The sequence below is a fragment of the Adiantum capillus-veneris genome, chromosome 27, assembly GCF_014529385.1.
Source record: "Adiantum capillus-veneris isolate H3 chromosome 27, ASM1452938v2, whole genome shotgun sequence".
NCBI classification, from domain to species: Eukaryota; Viridiplantae; Streptophyta; class Polypodiopsida; order Polypodiales; family Pteridaceae; genus Adiantum; species Adiantum capillus-veneris.
Genome location: NC_140957.1, coordinates 101,054,357 through 101,074,756, shown reverse-complemented (window position 1 = coordinate 101,074,756; position 20,400 = coordinate 101,054,357). Strand labels below are relative to the sequence as shown.

The following is a 20,400-nucleotide window of genomic DNA, read 5'->3' as shown; positions in this document are numbered from 1 at the left end:
TAAAGGCTAAGTGGAAAGAGGTTGAAGATGTAGTCTCATTGCTTGCTAAGAGGCAACGTCATAGTGACAAGATGGTGGTGAATGGTACTACCTCTCCTCCTAGCACGTGAGATATTCCACCAAAGAGTACTGTTGTGAGTCCAAAAGGTGATAATTCAATGCTTGATGATCTTGTTAAGCGCATGCAAGAAATGAAATTAAAGCTAATAAGGCTTGAAGAGAAAGGACAACCTATTGTAGGACAAAAATTCCAAAGCAAAGAAGGATTTGTGCACATATGCATATGGTGTGATGGCACAGACCATGGCAGAAGGGATTGTGATAGATTTAGTGATGCCTTAAAAAGAAATCTTGTGTTTTTTAAGGATGGCAAGATCCATCTGCAGGAGACATGTATGCCATTAGAAACTAACTTTGGAAAAGGAGGTATGTGGAAGTTAGTGGAGGATATGGAAACTAGTCATGCTATTTCTGCAGTGGAGGCTGCTACCTATGGGGCAAAGATAGCGCTAACGCCAAGAAAGTGTTAAAGTATACTCCTGATGATTTTGAGGAGGTTGATAGCTTGTGGCCATATGCAGTAGCCTCAACCAAAAAAGGGAAGGTAACTAAACAAGTATTAGATGAAGCCAGTGATTGCATACGCCATACAACAGGTTGAGATGACCCTGTGGACTCTTTATCAGTGCATTCCTATCCTGCAAAATGCTATAACAATGAAGAAATTGTGGAACAGAAGTGTAGACGTGAGAATGGAGATGGAGTTCCTACTACTTCAAAGAGGGTTACAAGAGCTCATGGAAGAAAGGATCCAGGACTTTCTTATGAGGCTCCACTACATGTGCCTCCTCCTCCTGAGATTCCTATGGAGTAGGCATCTACAAGGAAGAATATAGAGCAAGGAGAAGCTAAAGAAAAAGTCACTGCATACAGACTACAATCTGACACTGAAGCTACCACAAACTTAAAGCAGGTATTGGAGGAAAGGATTTTGAATAGCAAAGTTGAGTTTACCTTAGGTGAGGTTCTTGGCATTGCTAAACGCGAGTTTCATGAAGAAATCATAGATATCATAAAAAGAAAGAGGAAAACTCTCACTGAGTCTATTCTTCCACAGTCTGAGGGTGAAGGGGAGTCACATAAGGCACATGGAATACATGTCCAAGAGAGTGATTGTGATGAAAATGTGGTAGGATGCTAATAGTCTTCTCGGAGAGATGCACATGCTAGAATTTACAGATGATGATGAAGCCTCCTATAAAAGCCACTACTCCAAAAGTCATTGGGCAAGAGCTACAATATAAACCTTAGTCAAGGTGGGTGATCTTGAGGAGCCCTATGTTGCATTGATAGATTGTGGCTTTGAGATCAATCTTATGTCCAAGAGTCTTTACATGAAGGGTAAGTGGCCGATAGACACAGACCATGGGTGGATGATTAGAGTTGCAAATAACTCATCAGGAGAGCTCTATGTGGCTTGTCCAAATGTGAAAGTAATGATTGGTAATGTGAAGGATGAGCAATATTTCTTTGTGCAGGAGATGTCTACCTATCCTCTTATCCTTAGGCAGCCATACATCACAACCGTTCGCATGGAAACAAAGGTCTTGGATGATGGTTTTGCTTATGCTAGGGTAAAGAGAAGAGATGGGAAGCGAGTTGTGCAATTTTTGATCGTGTGTGAATCATGAGAGGAACCGCAATAGTCTTTGTGACTATCCTCTACCAAAAGTGAACAAAGAGTTCAAAGAGTACAGGGAGATAAGGGGTTTTGTCCATGTACCATTGTGAAGCAGGATTGCAATGGTACAAGAAGAAAAAGATTCTCGCCTGACCCAAAGTGAGAAGAAGCCTTTTCTACGGGTTTCCAGGGATTAACAGAGCATGGGTCAGTTTGTTTTATGAAGCTTGAGGATATGAAAAGAAGTGCACGACAATATGTATATAGTGTACAGAAATACATGAAAGAAAGTGGTTTTATAAAGGATAGTGAATACATTTCAGGTTTCTTTGAACAAGTTTCTCATGTAGATACTATGCTTGAGCTTGAAGCTATAATGGATTCTAGCATAAAAGATGGAACCCACATTGTGGAAGTATTCTCTATGGAAATGTATGATGTGATTGAGTCTTTTGAAGGTTGGAAAGACTTCAATGCTAATGAAGGGCCGGAAGTGCGTGTGGAGACCAAGTACAAAGCAGTGGCAAAGAAAGTGAGACTAGTGGCCTTACCTTTACCATCAGATTGCAAGAAAAAGCTAGAGCAAGCTTCTTTGCAGCCGAGTCTCAGGGATCCAAAAAGAACTGGACACAAGTTGACAATGGAATCCCTAAAACAGATAAAAGTTGGATGTGAGGGGGAGTTTTCAATAGAATAAGATAGGAAGAGTACTAAAGAAATGCTTTCAAGACATGGTAAGGCTTTTGCTTTCCAGCCACATGAGATTGGGTGTGTTGATCCTAATATTGTCGCACCTATGGTGATCTTCACTATCCCTCATGTAGCTTGGGATCTACGCCAATTGCGGTTCCAAAAGCATGTTTGCCAAGGCTAGTAGAACTAATCAATGAAAAGATTAGCATGGGTATCTTAGAGCCTTCTTGTGCACCATATTCAAACAGGTGGTTCAATGTGCCTAAGAAGAATGGTGCTTTGTAGTTCATACAAGATATGAAACCTGTAAATAAGGTTATCATTAGGAATGTGGGTACAGGACCTATAGTGGATAAATTTACAGAGGCGTTTCCAGGAAGGTCAATTTACTCAATGGGAGATCTCTATTTAGGGTACAATCAATTTCAGATAGACGTTCAGAGTAGAGATTTGACAACTATGAAAACACCTTTGGGACTGGTAAGGATGTGTATCTTACCTCAAGGAGCAACAAATTGAGTTGCACATATGAAGAATGGGATGAACAAGATTCTACGTGAAATCATACCTCAAACAACAATGCCATTTCTTGATGATGTTCCCATCAAAGGATGTGAAGACAGAGATAAAGATGAAGCTATGGATTCAAGGGGGTGCCGTAAGTTTGTTGCAAACCATATTAAAGATTGTGAGAAGATTTTGTGAAGGCTGGAAGAAGTTAATGTTACCCTATCAGGGAAAAATATTTTATTTGGTGTTAATGAAGTGTTGATTGTGGGGCATATATGTGGTACTTATGGTAGAAGACCTTGTCCAGAAAAGATGGATGCAATCAAAAACATGAAAGAAACATGTACATCTATAACTGAACTTCAAAGATTTATTGATGCTTGTGTCTTCTATCTTATTTGGATACAACATTATGCACATGTAGCAAATCCCCTTTACAGGTTGTTGAGAAAGAATCAGAAGTAACAGTGAGTCATAAAAAAGTAGCACGATTCGTGAGTTGTCATTTGCAAGGGTGCATCCAAAATTTCACAACATAAAAAAGGAGCACTTTTTAAGTAGAAAAATGCATCATAGAAAAGAGTTTTTTTTCTTTTAATAAAAAAGCTAGTTTGTCATTTTACTATATTATAGCACTACTTGATGGATTCTTAATCTTAAAAAAAAACTAATTATTTTAATAAAAAGACAACATAGGCACAACCTACAATTATTTAGTTTCTAAAGCTGGCCATAAAAATAATTTTTCTGATCTTAATGTAGTCCTTAACCAACATTGTCACTCTACATATCAAATTTCATAGACATGGTGCTTTCATAACTACATAAGCAATAGATATACAAAGAACATCCAAGATAAATGTGAAGATATTGGGCTTGCATGCATGGATTTTGTCCAAGCAAGCTCAAAAAAGCTTTATTCTTACAGTGAAACTCCATCATATGCCATATAAACTTGAAAAAATTGAGAATTTAAGCAAATAATTAAAAACACAAATCAAAATAAGTATCTTCACATAAAAAAATGTCAAGTTTTTGAACATAAACATAGTTCGATGAGTTTAAAGTCATAAAAACTATGCTTGAATGGGAAGATCTTCTTCCTCCTCATTCCTTGTCTCCTCTCCCATTGAATTTATTTGAAGAAGAGTGTCACTAGCTTGCTCCTCAACCTCTACAATATCTCATTCAAAATCCACAAGATCAACTATCTCCCCAAATTTCTCACAACCAATTGGAGGTTGTGGCTCCCCAGATGCATCAAAGAAGTGAGGATAAGATGCCATGTTTTTCATTCCCACATTTTGGAACGCATATCGTAACTCCTTAAGAGTTGTGACTTGTTGCTCAATAAGTTTAACTTGAAGTGGATCACATTCCACAGCAACCACATTTCAGCCTCGCTTCAATGCACTAATAGTTGTAGTGCCTGCCCCCGCAAAGAGGTCCATTACGCATTCTCCTCTCATTGAGAGTAAATCAGTTAAATCCATCATCAAAAGTTGAGGCTTTTGATATGGATTTGTGACTCCTTGTACATCTGCACCGATATGTTTGAACTTTTTGCAGACTCCCGGTTGTTCAAAAACATTTGTGCGATTTGGTTTCACCGCAAAATTATATGATCCTTTACTCTGTACACCTAGAGATGAGTAAAATCCAATGGTAGCAAACTCACAAGCCCAAGAAAGGTGATCAAGCTTATATCCATGAATGTTTGGATTTATCCGACAAAAAAATAGCTCAGATGTAAGAAGAAAACAAAAAATAACACCTTACTACTACTAGTATAAAACTTCAAAGGTTTCACTTACCATGTTAGCATTTGACATGTCATGTTTGAGTCAGCGAAAGCTTTTTGCACTACAGTAATTTGATCATGGGCGGGAAAAAATACTAGTGACCAAGAGTCACAAGTAGTTATTTTTCCAAAATCCTCTATAGGCAGATACTCCATACTTTACATCATCATTGACAGAGTTTGGGGCATTAAAACCATAAGGAGCATCTACAATGGCTAGTGTGTAAGATTGTGGGGTAACAAATGTGCTCATTTCTTCAACCCTGCCTTCATGAACACACCAATGAGATGGATACTCATCTACATTATCTGGAATATAAAGTGAGAGATCAAGAGTAATTTCAAAGCTTTGGGGTTGTTGTCTCCTTCTCCTCTCAAGACGATACCGTGACAAAAACTGTTCAAAGTTGAGAGGGATCTGCTTGATGGCAACCCGTGGATCTTTGTTCTAGAATACACAACAAAGATATAAGAGAAAAGTAAAAGACTTAATTAAAAAAAGATAAATTTGAAGTCTAGCTAGAGTTGATTTTATAATTTGTAAGTGGATTCTAGAATCCTCAAAGAATAAGCTTTAAATGAATCACAAGTTAAATAATCTATGGGATTCTAGAATCCAACCACATGCAAAATGAAAATACTTGAACTTTGGATTTCAGGAGACAAATGGTTTTCTTGGGATTCTACAATCCAAACCCAAAACCAGCAAATGGGACATTGATTTAAGATTTTAAAAATTAAAGGGTCACCTTAGGATTCTGGAATCCAAAGCCACATAAATGTAATGTAGGAAGTCTATCACAAGAGTCCACAATAATCAAAAGCAATACTAGAAGATATTCAAAGTCATTTTTGGCCAAATAACAAGATATTATAATCAAGGGGAACAACTCACCATGTTAGAAAATACGCAACATGTACTTCTCAACACATGGGGTTTGCTTGAGTCTGGATGGTACTGCATCACCTCGTCCCAATTAGAGCAATTCAATTTTTCAATCATTATTCTTTGCATGTGCAACATGGTCTTTTTCTTGATGATAGACAGAGAGAAATATTATTCATTATAGCAAGAAAAACATCAATGAATATTTCAAATAATTATAATTACAAACCTTTCAAATTATTCTCCCATTTTCTCTAGAGAGATGCTTCCACCCTTCACACGTAAGAGTACAACAGTAATCAATGATTTTTCACGTATTCCTTGCAATTGTCTCTAGGGTGTTATTTTCATATCTTCGGGGATGGGCTTTGGTGAATCCTCTTTTGAGACACCTTTTCCTTTGAAAGATGCATGGGACTTGCTTAGCTTTCCCTGCTCATGTATCTTGAAGATCTCCTCTTGTAAGTCCCAAACTTCTCCATCTTGAAAGGCAAGTTGAAAATAGTTGTCATATTGTTTAGTATTAGGCTTTTGACTTGCTCCACGACCACCTTTCTTTTTCACTTCAAGGCCACACTTTTCACAAAGTGCTACTAAAAAATTGTCATCGACTTTTCCACCACGCTTTATGGTATCAACCCACTCATTATGAAAGAATCTTATCTTTTGAATGAAAGACATCTCCAAACAAAATTCCGAGTCAATGTTATGGTCAAGGGCAAGAAACTTTACCTCCTCATCTGTTAAGACAGCATACACCCAACACATGGCCATTTTGTATGGGTCCACATGCTCATTTTGTATGTGTCCACATGCTCATACTCTGTAGCAAGCTGTTGCTTCGCAATCAATGAGTGAGTGCCCCCAAGAACCCCATATCTATAGGACTTAGCATTGGACTTTACCCAAAAAAAATTGTAGGACACTGTTCACTACAACAAAAAAAGGTGTCATCGACGTAGATATCGACGCACTGCGTCGCTGTGTGCGTCGATATCCGCGTCCCTGTGAACCTGTCGCTATTTGCGACGCAGATATAGACGCAGCTAGCGACGACCATAACAGAAAAAAAATTTCTTGGGAAGAGGGCAGGTAGCCTAGCCTGTGCCCAGTTAAAAGATGGACACAGCCACAGCCAGACTTCCTGCCCTTTGCCCAAGAAAGCGAGCAGTACCAAAATCAACCATGCTCCTGCGCACAGAAATTTTGGCAAAGTTCCCTTTGTTTTTACATAAACTTTTCAAAAAAAACCATATCATGTATACGCCTCCTACATGCTATCCATATGGGATCTCACATAAGATTTAAGGCCAATGAAAGACAAGTACCGTACCAACTGAAAAGCATAACCATAGCAAACCATAACCATAACTTAAAAGCATAACCATAACGAACCATAACCATAACTTAAAAGCATAACCATAATGCAGATAACCATAACCATAAACAAAATTAACAATAACCATAAGCATAACCAGAAAGTTAAACATAACCATTAACAAAAACTGAACCATAACTATGTCTATACAAGAATAGGAGAAATAACCATGTCTATACAATGAAAATGACAATAATCATAACCATAAGGGAAACAATAACTATCTGAACAATAACTTTCTATACAAAAAAGAGACACAGAAGCGTGTCTGTGTCTCACAAATCATATATATGAAATCCGGTCCACTAATGACTAGGCGTCGCAACCGCACATAGGACAACTCACAAAATTAGTATTGATATTACTTCACATATACTTACTTAATTAAATCAACTCACACATATTAACGTCTCACCTCAAGCAATCAGCGAGACTATAAGGCCTCCCAGTCTACAGGCTCTCCTGAAGCTTCAAGATCATTCAGTACTTCATAGATACCTCTGGGATATCCATCTGACTCCTCCTAGCGTGTCGGAGCTCGATGCATCGCAAGATTCTGCGTTTATACAAAAATCAAAGTAATAAGAATACATGATTCATCGCGTTTTAAAAAACTCCATAGTTAAGATTCGATTAGAAACTCACAAACTCATAGCGAAAGGTGTCGAAGCCTCTGCTGCCAAGATGAGATGTCCCCCTGGTCATCTGTCGTACCTGCGCGGCCTCACGCTGCTGTCTGAACCGCGTGTCCATTGTCCGCTCATCCTCCCTGATCTGCAGCCACGTCTCTTGTGGGATGCCCGAAGGCTTCGGCAAGACGGTCTTGAAAGCCTTCCGAGCTGCATCTCGTCAACGTTTCACGGTGTCCCGTGCAACACCCTTGATCCACCTCCTCGAAACAACGAAAGAACCCGGAGCAGGCTGGTACTCTCTTAGGATGGTCTCCACTATGTAATTGACTTTGTCCCCATCCTGATCGCCCCAAGACGTCAGAAGGCTGGTCGAAAACTGCAGCTCTGCGAGCTGGTGAATCCGCAGTCACATCTCAGACCCGAGTCTATACTGTACAGGCAGATGGTTCTGTTCACATGGATAGACTCGGGTCTGAGATGCAGAACCATCTGCCTGTACAGTATAGAGCTTGGAAGCACTAGGATCATGTGCCCCCCAAGGTTTCCGAGGTGTTCCAAGAGGTCTGTCGAGAGGTGTGTCTGGGTAGGACGGGGGTCGTGAGTGAGGAGGGGTCGAAGCATCTGTGGACCCTCCTCCACAACAACCACCACCTCCACCTAACGATCGTCGAGATCGGCGAGTGCACCTGTGCTGTAGAGATGAGGACGTACCCGCGTCTGTCCCACCCCTAGGTGTCGAAGTGGCCGTGATGGGAGAAGCAAGCGTCGTACCCATAGGCGTCCTCCCCCCCGTAGGCGTCTCCCCGCTAGGTGTCGGATCCTCCGGTGTGAATCCCGGAGGCGTAGTACCCGTGCCTCTGGCTACCTAGTACTGATAAGCCTCTGCCATTTGAGCAGGCTTCATCTGTGTAACGAAGCCCATGAATGCATCTGCACTCATGGAAGCGGATTGGAATCTGGTCTGCCATACTAAAGTCCTGCACAAAGAAAGTAAAATAAAGCATCAGAACACAATTGTTTAAATTAACTTTAAGCTTAATTTTAAATCAACGTCTTCACACAAACACTTACAGGCCTAGGCCTCGACGAGTGAGGCATCATCGATAAGATCTTGCACCGTATCATCGTCTTATCTCTAATTGCAAACATAACTCTGTTCCAACTCGTTTTGGCAGATTGTCTTCATCCATTGCATTTTCATCTACAAATGTCAACTCTGGCTCGTCTGCGTCATCCCTCGTATATCTGTCAACTTCCTCTGCCATATGTTCGTCCATATCATCTAATGTCATAGTAGTATGGACGTCGTCTGACTGACTTTCCTCCAGGAGATCTTTCCCTTCAAATACTTGTTTATTTCTTGGATCAACTTGAACCACAAACCACCATTGTCTCTCTCGAGGGTCCGATACAAAGACCACTTGCTTGCAATGTTCGGGGAGAGCAAATGTGTCGCTTGCATCTGTCCAAATCTTTGTAGAATCTATTTGCAAAAGTTTGTTTCCATCTCTACGTACCGTTGCATTGCGACCAGAAGTAATCACCTTGAACCACTTCACATCGAACAAAAACATCTCAAACCGCCTGAAGCTTACTTTTAGGATATCTGACACCAGAACACAGTAATCCAGGTTGCTAGGGCTTTCACTCGTGTCTCTAGCACTGGCCCTGCTCTTTTGCATGAAACTAACCATTACCCCACTGTCAAACGAGTTTCTTCTGCTGTCAATTTGTTGTGTTTTGAAATGCTTTCCATGCGACCACAGTGCCATGTATGTATGATACTTCCAGTCACATCCAATAGGCAGCTCTTCCTCTTCTAGAGATATGGGTTCTTTGATCTATCAAGCGGCTCTCACTGTCTTGTCCAACCATGCCATTGTAGGGAATTCAGGTAGAGGAGCGAGATAGTCTGGCAAGGGTAAGCCTCTAGTCGTTCGACTTCGCCTGAAATCCTGTCGCTCCCTGTTGCGTCTCTCTTTCTCTTCTTCGTACCTTTCAAGCCATTTTTGCATCGGCACTGAATTTAGTATACAGAACTTCATGATCTTTTCTCGCATGGCCAGGTTCATTTTCTTCGGCACCCCTTGCCCTTGCGGCTCCTCTCCCACCAGTCTTGCATCCTCCTCATCGCTCCACAGTCGAGGCATTTCTCGGTCAGAAACGGATAGAAATTCGGCACCAGCCATCCTTCTGCCATGCTTCCCTCTAGACGCGCTTTTTGGCGAGCAAAACCCTTAAGTGTTTCATGAACCGCTCTAGAAAGAACATCCAACGGCTGTGGGCTGTACCTGCCACTGCAACCTCATCTACTTCATGGACGAGCAAGTGAATTTGGATAGTTAGGAAGCTCGTGGGTAGATACTTCTCAATCATGCAAACTGCCTCAATGGATTTAGCCCTTGCGACTGCAATAGATTCCTCCCGTATCTCCTTGGAAGAGATCCACCGCACTAGCTATTGAGAGAGAAGGAGAGAACACAGAAGTAGAACCCGAAAGTGTGTAGAATACACACATGAGATGATGTATATATAGAGGGGACCTGGGTGCCATATATAGAGAAGCCATATATTGAGTAGCTTCACATATATGCTCAACACCCCCGCTCAAATAAGGGTCCCTAACTGTGGATGAAAAAACCCTTGGGGGATCAAGGGAAAAACCCACAGCTCTATATACACCCACCGTTATATTATAAAAATCATTAAATATACAAATGTTTACGAGGAACTACATCACTCCTTTTACAATGAATGTTTTATGAGGAGTTACATTACTCCTATCCTATCAAATACAATAATGAATACAAAGGTTCAATAAAGAGGTGTAAAAGCTATCGATTAGCTTGTAATCAAAAGTGTCTCCGTGAATCTGCTGTGTAGCTTGTCATCAATATCGCATCACCAAACATGTCTTCATGTTGTCATCAATATGGCATCACCAAACATATCTTCATAAATCTTTTATTGTCACCAAGTTTGTCTTCATAAAATCAATTCTTTGATCAATCCTACATAGATCATAGACTCCAAAAAAAAACATGTCATGAAAATTATTAGCATCGTTAATGAAATAATTACGTTCACAATGCCATAAGAGATGGTTCACGACGCCACTCTTTTGACGACATATATACGCACGACAACATATGGTACATAAAGTATAAACGTAAAAGTACAAAATGTGTGATTATGTGATACAAATGATATGTGTATATACTACATAAAACAACATTTATCAATGTAGTGATCAATGAATACCATCAAAGTATTAACAAAATATCATCATTATATCAATAAAAATGAATAAATGATCATGGTATCAACAAAAAGCATCATGATATCATCGAGAATAATCATTGTATCAACGAAACAACATCATGGTATCACCGAGAATAACCATGGTATCAACGAAACATCATCATGGCATCACCGAGAATAACCATGGTATCAACGAAACAACATCATGGTATCACCGAGAATAACCATGGTATCAACAAAACATCATCATGGTATCAACAAAAATCACCATGGAATCAACGAAATATCATCATGGAATCACCGAGAATAACCATGGTATCAACGAAATATCATCATGGCACCACCGAGAATAACCATGGTATCAATGACATATCATCATGGTATCAACGAAAATCACCATGACCAAAGTATTAACAAAACATCATCATCGTATCATCAAAATCACTATGGTATCAATGAGAAATTATCAATAAAACGACGTAAACTATATCTCTAAAAGAATAATTATACGAGAATCAATGAACGAGTATATCATATAACAAAAGATCATGTACCAACAGTAGCTCGATAGGATTTGGATGATCATCAACGGCTCGACTGAATCGGAACGATGTGTAACTGACTTCTGCAGCAAAGTTACGTCAGTAACAAATATATAATTGATGAAGAAAAATATAATTGAGTAGTTTTCAATTATGAGAAAAATCAAAAGAAAAAAGTAAAATTTTGATTTTCAAACATATTCGCAGTCCGAGACGATAACCCAAAATCGGTGCAGAATTTAGAGAAACTTTCTTCTACAAAGTTAAAGACCACATCGATTCCAATCTCTCCGTTGAGTAGTTTCTGCAAAATCGTTTTGAATAAGCAGAAAAATCAAAAACAAAAAACGAAAGTTGCTTTTCAGGTATGTACGCAGTCCGCGAACGATAACTCCAAATTGGTGCAGAATTTGAAAAAACTTCCTTCTGCAAAGTTGTAGAACACATTGATTCCGGTCTCCCACGCGAGTAGTTTCTGCAAAATCGTTTCCAATTAGCAGAAAAATCAAAAACAAAACGCGGAAGCTGTTTTTCAGGTATGTACGCAGTCCGTGAACGATAACTCAAAATCGGTGCAGAATTTGAAAAAAACTTCCTTCTGCAAAGTTGTAGACCACATCGATTCCGGTCTTTCTCGTGGATAGTTTCTTCTGCAAAGTTGTAGAACACATCGATTCCGGTCTCTCACGCGGGTAGTTTCTGCAAAATCGTTTTCAATAAGCAGAAAAATAAACAAGTCTAGCAACTCCAAGCTCCGAGCGCAAGAGGATGAAACGTGACTCGTTGAGGCCTTTGGTCAAAATGTCTGCAATCATCTGGTCACTTGGATAGTGTTCAACCATAATGGTTCCTTTGCGTACTTCATACCTGACATAATGATAATGGACAATAATGTGCTTTGACTTATTATGTTGAACATAGTCTTTTGCAAGACTAATAGCACTTTGGTTGTCACACCGCAAGGGTGTGCTAGAAAGAGGAGAGTGACCAATATCAACCAGCATTTGTCAAAGCCAAATCAACTCACGAGCTGCAAGTGATGCCGCAACATATTCTGACTCAGTCGTAGAAACTGCAACACAACGTTGTTTCTTGCTAGTCCAGCGATTTATTGTTGGAGCTATATATGGCTCACTCTACTCAACTTGGTCTCACCTATATATTTGTATCTTGTCCTCAATATGAATCAGTGTTTGGGAGCGTATATGGTGTGTCTCTTGTCTCGTCTCTCTCTCTTTCTCTCTACATCTCAACATGGTATCAGAGCAGTAACGATCATGCGCCGATTCAATTCATGGTGACAAAACAGTATGTGTATGCGATTTGCATGTAAGATTCAAAAATTGCTACAAATTTTATTTTTGAGCATTGATTTTTGTTAATTGTGGTTGTTTTGTGTTAAGAAGAATATGATTAGTGTTTTGTGTGACGTTTACTGCTAATCAATCTAATCGTTGATTACGTTTTCTTGTTGATGACACCCTGAACTTCATCTCAATTTTTCTTGCTGTTCTGCTCAAAATTTGGAGAAACGGAAAAAGCGCAATGGAGCGTAGCGCAATGACACTTTTCATCCAAAACTTGTTCGTCTCCTCGAGCTCTTCGATTTGAGTTCTAGGTTTGCGTCAATCGGAGTTCGCAGCAGAAAGTTATGTTGTTTTTACTGCAATTGAGCTTGACGCAGCTTTCTTCGTCCTACTTCTTCGTGAAGCGTCCGCGATCGTTTTTCTTATTTTGGCGTTAACTTTTTCGAGAAGATTTAGCGTTTTGCTATTCATATTGTGGCCGTCAATCTTGCATCTCACACCACTCTATTTTGAGGACTCTTTTATTATTAACGTCTCCTTTACCCTGCCGTTTTTGGGTGACGTCTCTCACATCTTTGGAAGTTCCTTGAGCATCTTTCTTACGTTTATCGTTGACAGAACGCAGTCCTCATATCTCTCTCATTCTCAATTGCGGCCTTCACCATATATGGTGTGCAAATTCTGCGATCTTATCTTATACGTTGTCAGGAGTTTTTTGGAGCAAGGGATTGCGCATATGTACATATACATGCATGGTGCATTGAATAAACGATTGCCCATTTTCCAGAGCAAGGTGGTTACGTGGGGCCCACATGTGTACAGGTAGGACAACATGTACATAGTGCAGCGATTTTCACTATTACCAGTACCAGTGTGTTTTTTATACAATAATGAGGAGTTGGTAGCGCGGAAAACTTCTCGAGGAAGCTATCCGCGGGCCGACGACGTGAGGTCAGCAGGTGCGTCAGATGGCATCTAGTGGCGTCAGGAGGGCGAACGAGGTCAATATTTGCACGCAGATGAGGACGGACACAACGTGGGTGTTTGCTTGTGAGAATTATGCAGAAAGGTCATCATGAGGACCTTTTTTTGGGGCCACTTCACGTGGTGGCGAGATGCATTATTGGAAAAAAGCTGAGTGCCAGGTGTGCGAATGATGCAAAAAGGTGACAACTATGCACTGCGAGGTCAGTTTTTGGCCTGTTCGGGGTCCGTTTGAGGTCATCTAAAAGGCCAAGGGTGCCCAACTAATAAGGCTAAGTGTGGGAACTGAAAAAATAGAGAGAAGACTAGAAAAAACGTGGAGAAGAGAGGAGGAACAGCCGCAGGTGTGTTTTTGCCCATTTTGGAGCCTGTTTTGGCCGAAAACTGCTCATCCGATGTCGGATTTGAGCACTTTGACATTGTAGACTGGGGTTTTGGGCCGTTCCGGACGCGATGGTGCTGTCCATTTTGCCAAATTCCTCACTCTTTTCCTGCTGTTTTTCTGTGTAAGTTTCTCCTATGAGCGAAGTTTCTGCTCCAGTTTGTGATTGTATCTGGCTTCTTTCACCCATAGTGTGTGAGCTATTTGCCCCATTGGTGTTGGCCCAAGCTCAATTGTATCTAAACATCAGAAATTCTCCTCTTTTGAGCTGAGTTTTTTGGGTGTGTGTGTGTGTGTGTGTGTCTGTGTGGAGTGGGCAAGTGGATAGTCTCTCTCCTCTCACTCCAGAGGTGTGTTCCCTGTCTCGGCCAGGTGTGTTGTCTAAGCCGAGTGGTGCCCCATAGTGTGTGTGTGTATCTTCCCAAGAGTGTGTGACGGGTCGTTATAGAGGCGCTGTGTGTGTTTTCATCCCGCTCACATTCTTTTGGTGCCCCCACGGAGGATCTTCTTCGAGTACCTTCTGCTTCGAGCTTCGAGCTTCGAGCTTCGGGATTACAGATTACAGGTTGCAGATTACAGGTTACAGGAACAGGGACAGGGATAGGTACAGGTGATTCACACAGGTACAGGTAGCTGGAGTACAGTGATGTCACTTGCAGTTGTTGTGGGAATGCATCACTTGGCGCCTATTTGAGCGCATTGTCTGTTGGATTGTACGTTACTTGTGGAAACTGCCATTGTACGCCTTTGTGGAGCCATCTATGGTTTTATTTGGCAGTCCCAGCCATTTCTGAGACTTGGTCTGGAAGATAGTCATTTCTGAGACTTGACTATACGCGATTTGCATTAGCTTTCGTGTGAGGGTCGATAGCGTGAGGTTTTTATTGAGCTGGGGGATTCTCAAATGTGGAGATCCTTTCGGTGATACAGGTAGCTGGAGCACCCTTTTCGTGACCTCGCCATAGGCTATGTACTAGTGAGTCCTACTTGATGCTCGGGTTCTATTGTTGACAGTTTATGCATACATAGACAGTCTATATTTTGGGTTCCTACTGCTCTACTTCTGGGGAAACTCTGTCGAAATTTTCCCAAGATATGATGGCTGGTTTTTTGGTATTTTGAGCCATTTATGCTGTTATGCTGCCAAAATTTTGGCAAAATCAGAGGATAAGACAGGTGTGCTTTCTTGGGAGCTGCATGGTTGGCTTTAATGGATGATCAAAATGGCCCTCAATTCACTCCATTTCATTTAACTCAAAGAATTCAGATTAATGTTCATGTGTCCAGGAAGATCTTTTTCCAGCAGCGCATAGTCTTTATGTTTGGGCCAAGAAGATTGAGAGAGATCCTGGAATGTCCTTTGCCTGTTGTCATTCCGATGATCAACTATGAAAACTCATTTGATGTGCATGTGTTTGTCCTTATCTAAAGTTGAGCTCCATTGAAGTTTCTGGGGATTGGGACGTGAAAAGTTTTGGGTTCTTGCACGTGTGTTCGAAGGGGTTCTCAAAGCATCATAATTTGGGTAGCCATGGCTTTCTCTTATCCCGAGTTTCATGGAAGAAGTGATGAAGATGTGGAAGAATTTTTGGAAAAGATGGAGGTTGCCTGCATTAGCAACCAGATTCATGACCCTACGCAAATGTTACGCCTTCTCCAAATTTGTTTGAAGAGTGATGCACGAGCTTGGTCCAAAGCATTTGAAGAGGAGTTGCGTATGGCTGATCCACCTATAAGATTGAGTTGGGACAATCTAAGGCATGGATTGGAAGTGGAGTTTGTGAAGATAGAAGACCCTGACAAAGTGTGGCAAGAAGTACAGGCTTTGGTGCAAAAGGAAGGTGAGCCAGTAGATGCATACATACGTAAGTTTTCATTGGCATGGGAGCGAATGTGCAAGGCTTTAGCACCACAGGTACCCCCGCCTGACATGATGAAGAAGGACAGGTTCTTGGCTGGTCTTTGGGAGAATATACGTTGGAGAGTAGAGCTAAAGAAGCCTAGGACATATGAAGATGCACTAGAGGTAGCAAGGAACAAAGAGTGGAAGCTGAGGAAAATGAGCCAGTTAGGGGTGGAGTCTTTGCCAATGAGGTCTGAATTTCAGCCTATAGAGTCTTTACAAGGGCGCATGTCAGGGGTTCATCATGAACCAGTGGTTCCTGTTACTACTCAGGTTATGCCAGCAGTGGTCACTACAGCAGTGCAAGATGATGGCCTAAGGCAAGACATGAGGCAAGTGGTTGATCTGATGAAGAATCTCAGCCTAAACATGCTAGGTCAAGTGGGAAGTAATCGAGGTCGAGGGCGGTTTGCAAATCAGCCAGGAGGTGAAGAAAGACCTAGGAATGGTGCTGGACAAAGTAATAGTAGGTTTTGGAGGCAGACGCCCACATGTTATAATTGTGGAGAGTTGGGTCACATCAGCCCGCAATGTGATAAGCCACCAAGGATGGGGGGAGACATGTATCCATTGCCAAGACAGGTGCTAACTAGATCAAATGATTATGGCATCGAAATTAAGGGAGACGAAGGAACCAGTGGACTGACCCAGGAGGAAAAAGGGAAGACAAAAGTGCTAAGTGTAGTCACCTTGGAGAAGGCATCAAAGCTAGAGGATACATTAGTGATGCCTATTGGGAAGAGGACCACAGAGGATAAGGAAGGAAGAAGTGCCCCAGGTCCTAGTAAGAAGAAAGGAAAGAGCCATGAAGGCGAGGATGTCAAGGCCAAGAGGAAAAGGAGAGCTCGTCGAAAGTTTCATGTTTCAGATTTTCCACTAGGGGATGGGCAATTAAGCTATGACTTGAAGGAGGATCTGACGAGCAGGAAGGCAGATGTTACTTTTGGGCAGCTTATAGAGATGGTGCCTAAGCTAAAGCGACAGTGGAAGAGGATGGTTAACCCAATGGAGAAAGAGCCAGAGAGAGGTTCAGTGAAGGTGTTGGCAATGGACGAGCTACAAGACATTTGTCCAATAGTAGATGTGTGGCATAAAAGGAAAAATTTGGGACAAGGTTATGTGGATGGCGGAGCCCAAATATGCGTCATAACACACTCATGCGTTGAGAAGATGGGTCTCACAGTGGCTGGGGTGTCAGGTTTTCGGATCAGATTGGCAAACCATCAAAAAGTAAAATGCTTGGGTGTTGTAAAGAGCTTAGAAGTGGAGGCATATGATGCAAAAGCAGTGGTTGATTTTCATGTGATGCCAGCAGGGTTGGGAGCATATCCTATTATACTGGGCAGACCATGGTTACGTGCAGTGGGAGCTGTTCAAGATTGGCGACATGGTACAATTAGCCTCTATGGAAAGACAGGTACCAAGAAGCTTTATAATATGGACACAAGGAAACGATTAGAGGAGCTTTATGAAGATGAGGATGAGTCTAGTGATGAAGACTCTTCCACGGTGACAGATGAGGACAGTGATAGCACTACCAGCAGTGACGAGGATGCTGATGTTGCATTTATTTTGATGGATAAAGAAATCCAGGAGTGTGGTTTATTCGCATTTGCGAATGAAGTTGAAGATGAAAGTGAAGGGCCTTATGAAGTGATTGAAGGGCTGATGCAAACCAAGGTCGAATTGTCAAAGAAGCAAGAATTGATGACACAAATGATCAGTGAAGACCTCTCAGCTATGGAGAAGGACATATATTTGCACATGCAGGTCTATGCCAAAGTAATTGATGATTTTCTTGATGGGAGGTTGATAAATGGCATCTCTACAGGTTTTCCTTGGGAACCAGGTGAAAGCTTGATTAAGTTTTTGATGCAGGGAATGCAAAGTGTTTTTGTGTGGGATCCAGGTGGAATGAGTATCTACTAGTGTTGTTGCTGCTGAGCATGAATGCTCTAGCAGGCTAGGGGGTGGGCAAATTATGTCAGGAGTTTTTTGGAGCAAGGGATTGCGCATATGTACATATACATGCATGGTGCATCGAATAAACGATTGCCCATTTTCCAGAGCAAGGTGGTTACGTGGGGCCCACATGTGTACAGGTAGGACAACATGTACATAGTGCAGCGATTTTCACTATTACCAGTACCAGTGTGTTTTTTATACAATAATGAGGAGTTGGTAGCGCGGAAAACTTCTCGAGGAAGCTATCCGCGGGCCGACGACGTGAGGTCAGCAGGTGCGTCAGATGGCATCTAGTGGCGTCAGGAGGGCGAACGAGGTCAATATTTGCACGCAGATGAGGACGGACACAACGTGGGTGTTTGCTTGTGAGAATTATGCAGAAAGGTCATCATGAGGACCTTTTTTTGGGGCCACTTCACGTGGTGGCGAGATGCATTATTGGAAAAAAGCTGAGTGCCAGGTGTGCGAATGATGCAAAAAGGTGACAACTATGCACTGCGAGGTCAGTTTTTGGCCTGTTCGGGGTCCGTTTGAGGTCATCTAAAAGGCCAAGGGTGCCCAACTAATAAGGCTAAGTGTGGGAACTGAAAAAACAGAGAGAAGACCAGAAAAAACGTGGAGAAGAGAGGAGGAACAGCCGCAGGTGTGTTTTTGCCCATTTTGGAGCCTGTTTTGGCCGAAAACTGCTCATCCGATGTCGGATTTGAGCACTTTGACATTGTAGACTGGGGTTTTGGGCGGTTCCGGACGCGATGGTGCTGTCCATTTTGCCAAATTCCTCACTCTTTTCCTGCTGTTTTTCTGTGTAAGTTTCTCCTATGAGCGAAGTTTCTGCTCCAGTTTGTGATTGTATCTGGCTTCTTTCACCCATAGTGTGTGAGCTATTTGCCCCATTGGTGTTGGCCCAAGCTCAATTGTATCTAAACATCAGAAATTCTCCTCTTTTGAGCTGAGTTTTTTGGGTGTGTGTGTGTGTGTGTGTCTGTGTGGAGTGGGCAAGTGGATAGTCTCTCTCCTCTCACTCCAGAGGTGTGTTCCCTGTCTCGGCCAGGTGTGTTGTCTAAGCCGAGTGGTGCCCCATAGTGTGTGTGTGTATCTTCCCAAGAGTGTGTGACGGGTCGTTATAGAGGCGCTGTGTGTGTTTTCATCCCGCTCACAACGTCTTCTCGCAACAAGATATGGCTATGAATATTCTCGTCAACGGCTTTCCTTCTGGCCAGCGTTCTCTTCCTCCTTTTCAAGGTCAAGGTTTTCCAGGCTGGAAAGCAAAGATGTTGTTAATTCTTGAAGGCGATGAACTCTCCGATGTTGTTCTTGGAAATCGTGTTTGTCCGCCTCAGCCTGTTGATACGGATAATGATAACGTGCTTATCACTGAAGGACCTATATTTGAAGATTGGAATGTTGCCTATACGGATTGGCAACGACGTGATAAAGCAGCTCGTCGGTATATTCTTTTTGCTCTTATTGATTCCCTTTTTCTTGATATGTACGAACTGCCTACTTCCCACGACGTATGGAAGTACCTTATTGCAAACTTTCAGAAGAAATCTGTCACAGAAGTACTTTATTTGAGAGGGTTGCTCAACAAGTTACAATATGAAGTTGGTACTGCCATGACGGGACATATTGAATCTTTCAAATCTATTATTAATCAACTTGCTGTTGCCGGTGATTCTGTTCCACAAAAGCAATTGATTACACTTCTCCTTGATACAGTGAAGGACTCTTCTTATGATAACATTGTTACTATTCTCTCTAATAAAGATGGTCTTGATTTCGACCAAGCCTGCATGTCTTTAATTGAATACTCTCAACGTCAAGAACGTTGTAATGCTAGTCATGAAACAGCTATGATTTCACACGAGGAGACTGAGTCACAACAGATGGAACGGGCTTTTTATGCTCGAAGGCGTCCATTTCAACGAGGAAACCACAGAGGTGGCCGTCGCGGTAATATTTTCTCTCGTCTCAAATTTCCTAATAAGCAATGTTCTTACTGCAACAGAAATGTCCATACTGAAGATGATTGTTGGGCACGTCAATATGATGAAGAACACAATATTACCACAAAACAACCACGTTTATCTAGAGACTCTTCTTCTTCTTCTTGTGAATATTGTGGACGATCTGATCATCCCGCTCATATGTGCTATAAGCGTCGATTCGACACAGATCAGAATAGAGCATATGCTACTGAACATCGAAACAACATTGTACCAGAAACAAGCTGCGTCCTATGTTCAGTTGCTCCAGACAGAATACTTCATGTACACGATGGATCACTTTTTATTGTCGATTCTGGTGCTACAGGAAATATGACATATAAGTCTAAGTGGCTCCATAACTATCATCCACTGCCAGTTCAACGTGTTGTTTATCTTGCTGATGATACTACTTGTCAAGTAAAGGGTATTGGAGACTTATATCTTGGTACCTTATCTTCTTCCACTCGAATTTTGCGAGGAGTATTAC

General features: G+C 41.6%; 1 protein-coding gene and 1 pseudogene across 1 annotated transcript in view; both read right to left on the bottom strand.

Moving 5' to 3' along the window:
- Positions 1 to 4,091: 4,091 nt before the first annotated feature.
- On the bottom strand, positions 4,092 to 4,938 carry LOC147422461 (uncharacterized; annotated as a pseudogene).
- Positions 4,939 to 5,918: 980 nt separating this feature from the next.
- The window catches only part of LOC147422460 (uncharacterized), a 32,872-nt gene continuing 18,390 nt past the window's right edge, over positions 5,919 to 20,400 (bottom strand). Inside the window, 4 exon segments of the mRNA XM_086503064.1 lie at positions 5,919 to 5,948; positions 5,950 to 6,372; positions 6,375 to 6,496; positions 11,999 to 12,017. Coding sequence (XP_086359190.1) covers positions 5,919 to 5,948; positions 5,950 to 6,372; positions 6,375 to 6,496; positions 11,999 to 12,017 — 594 coding nt within the window.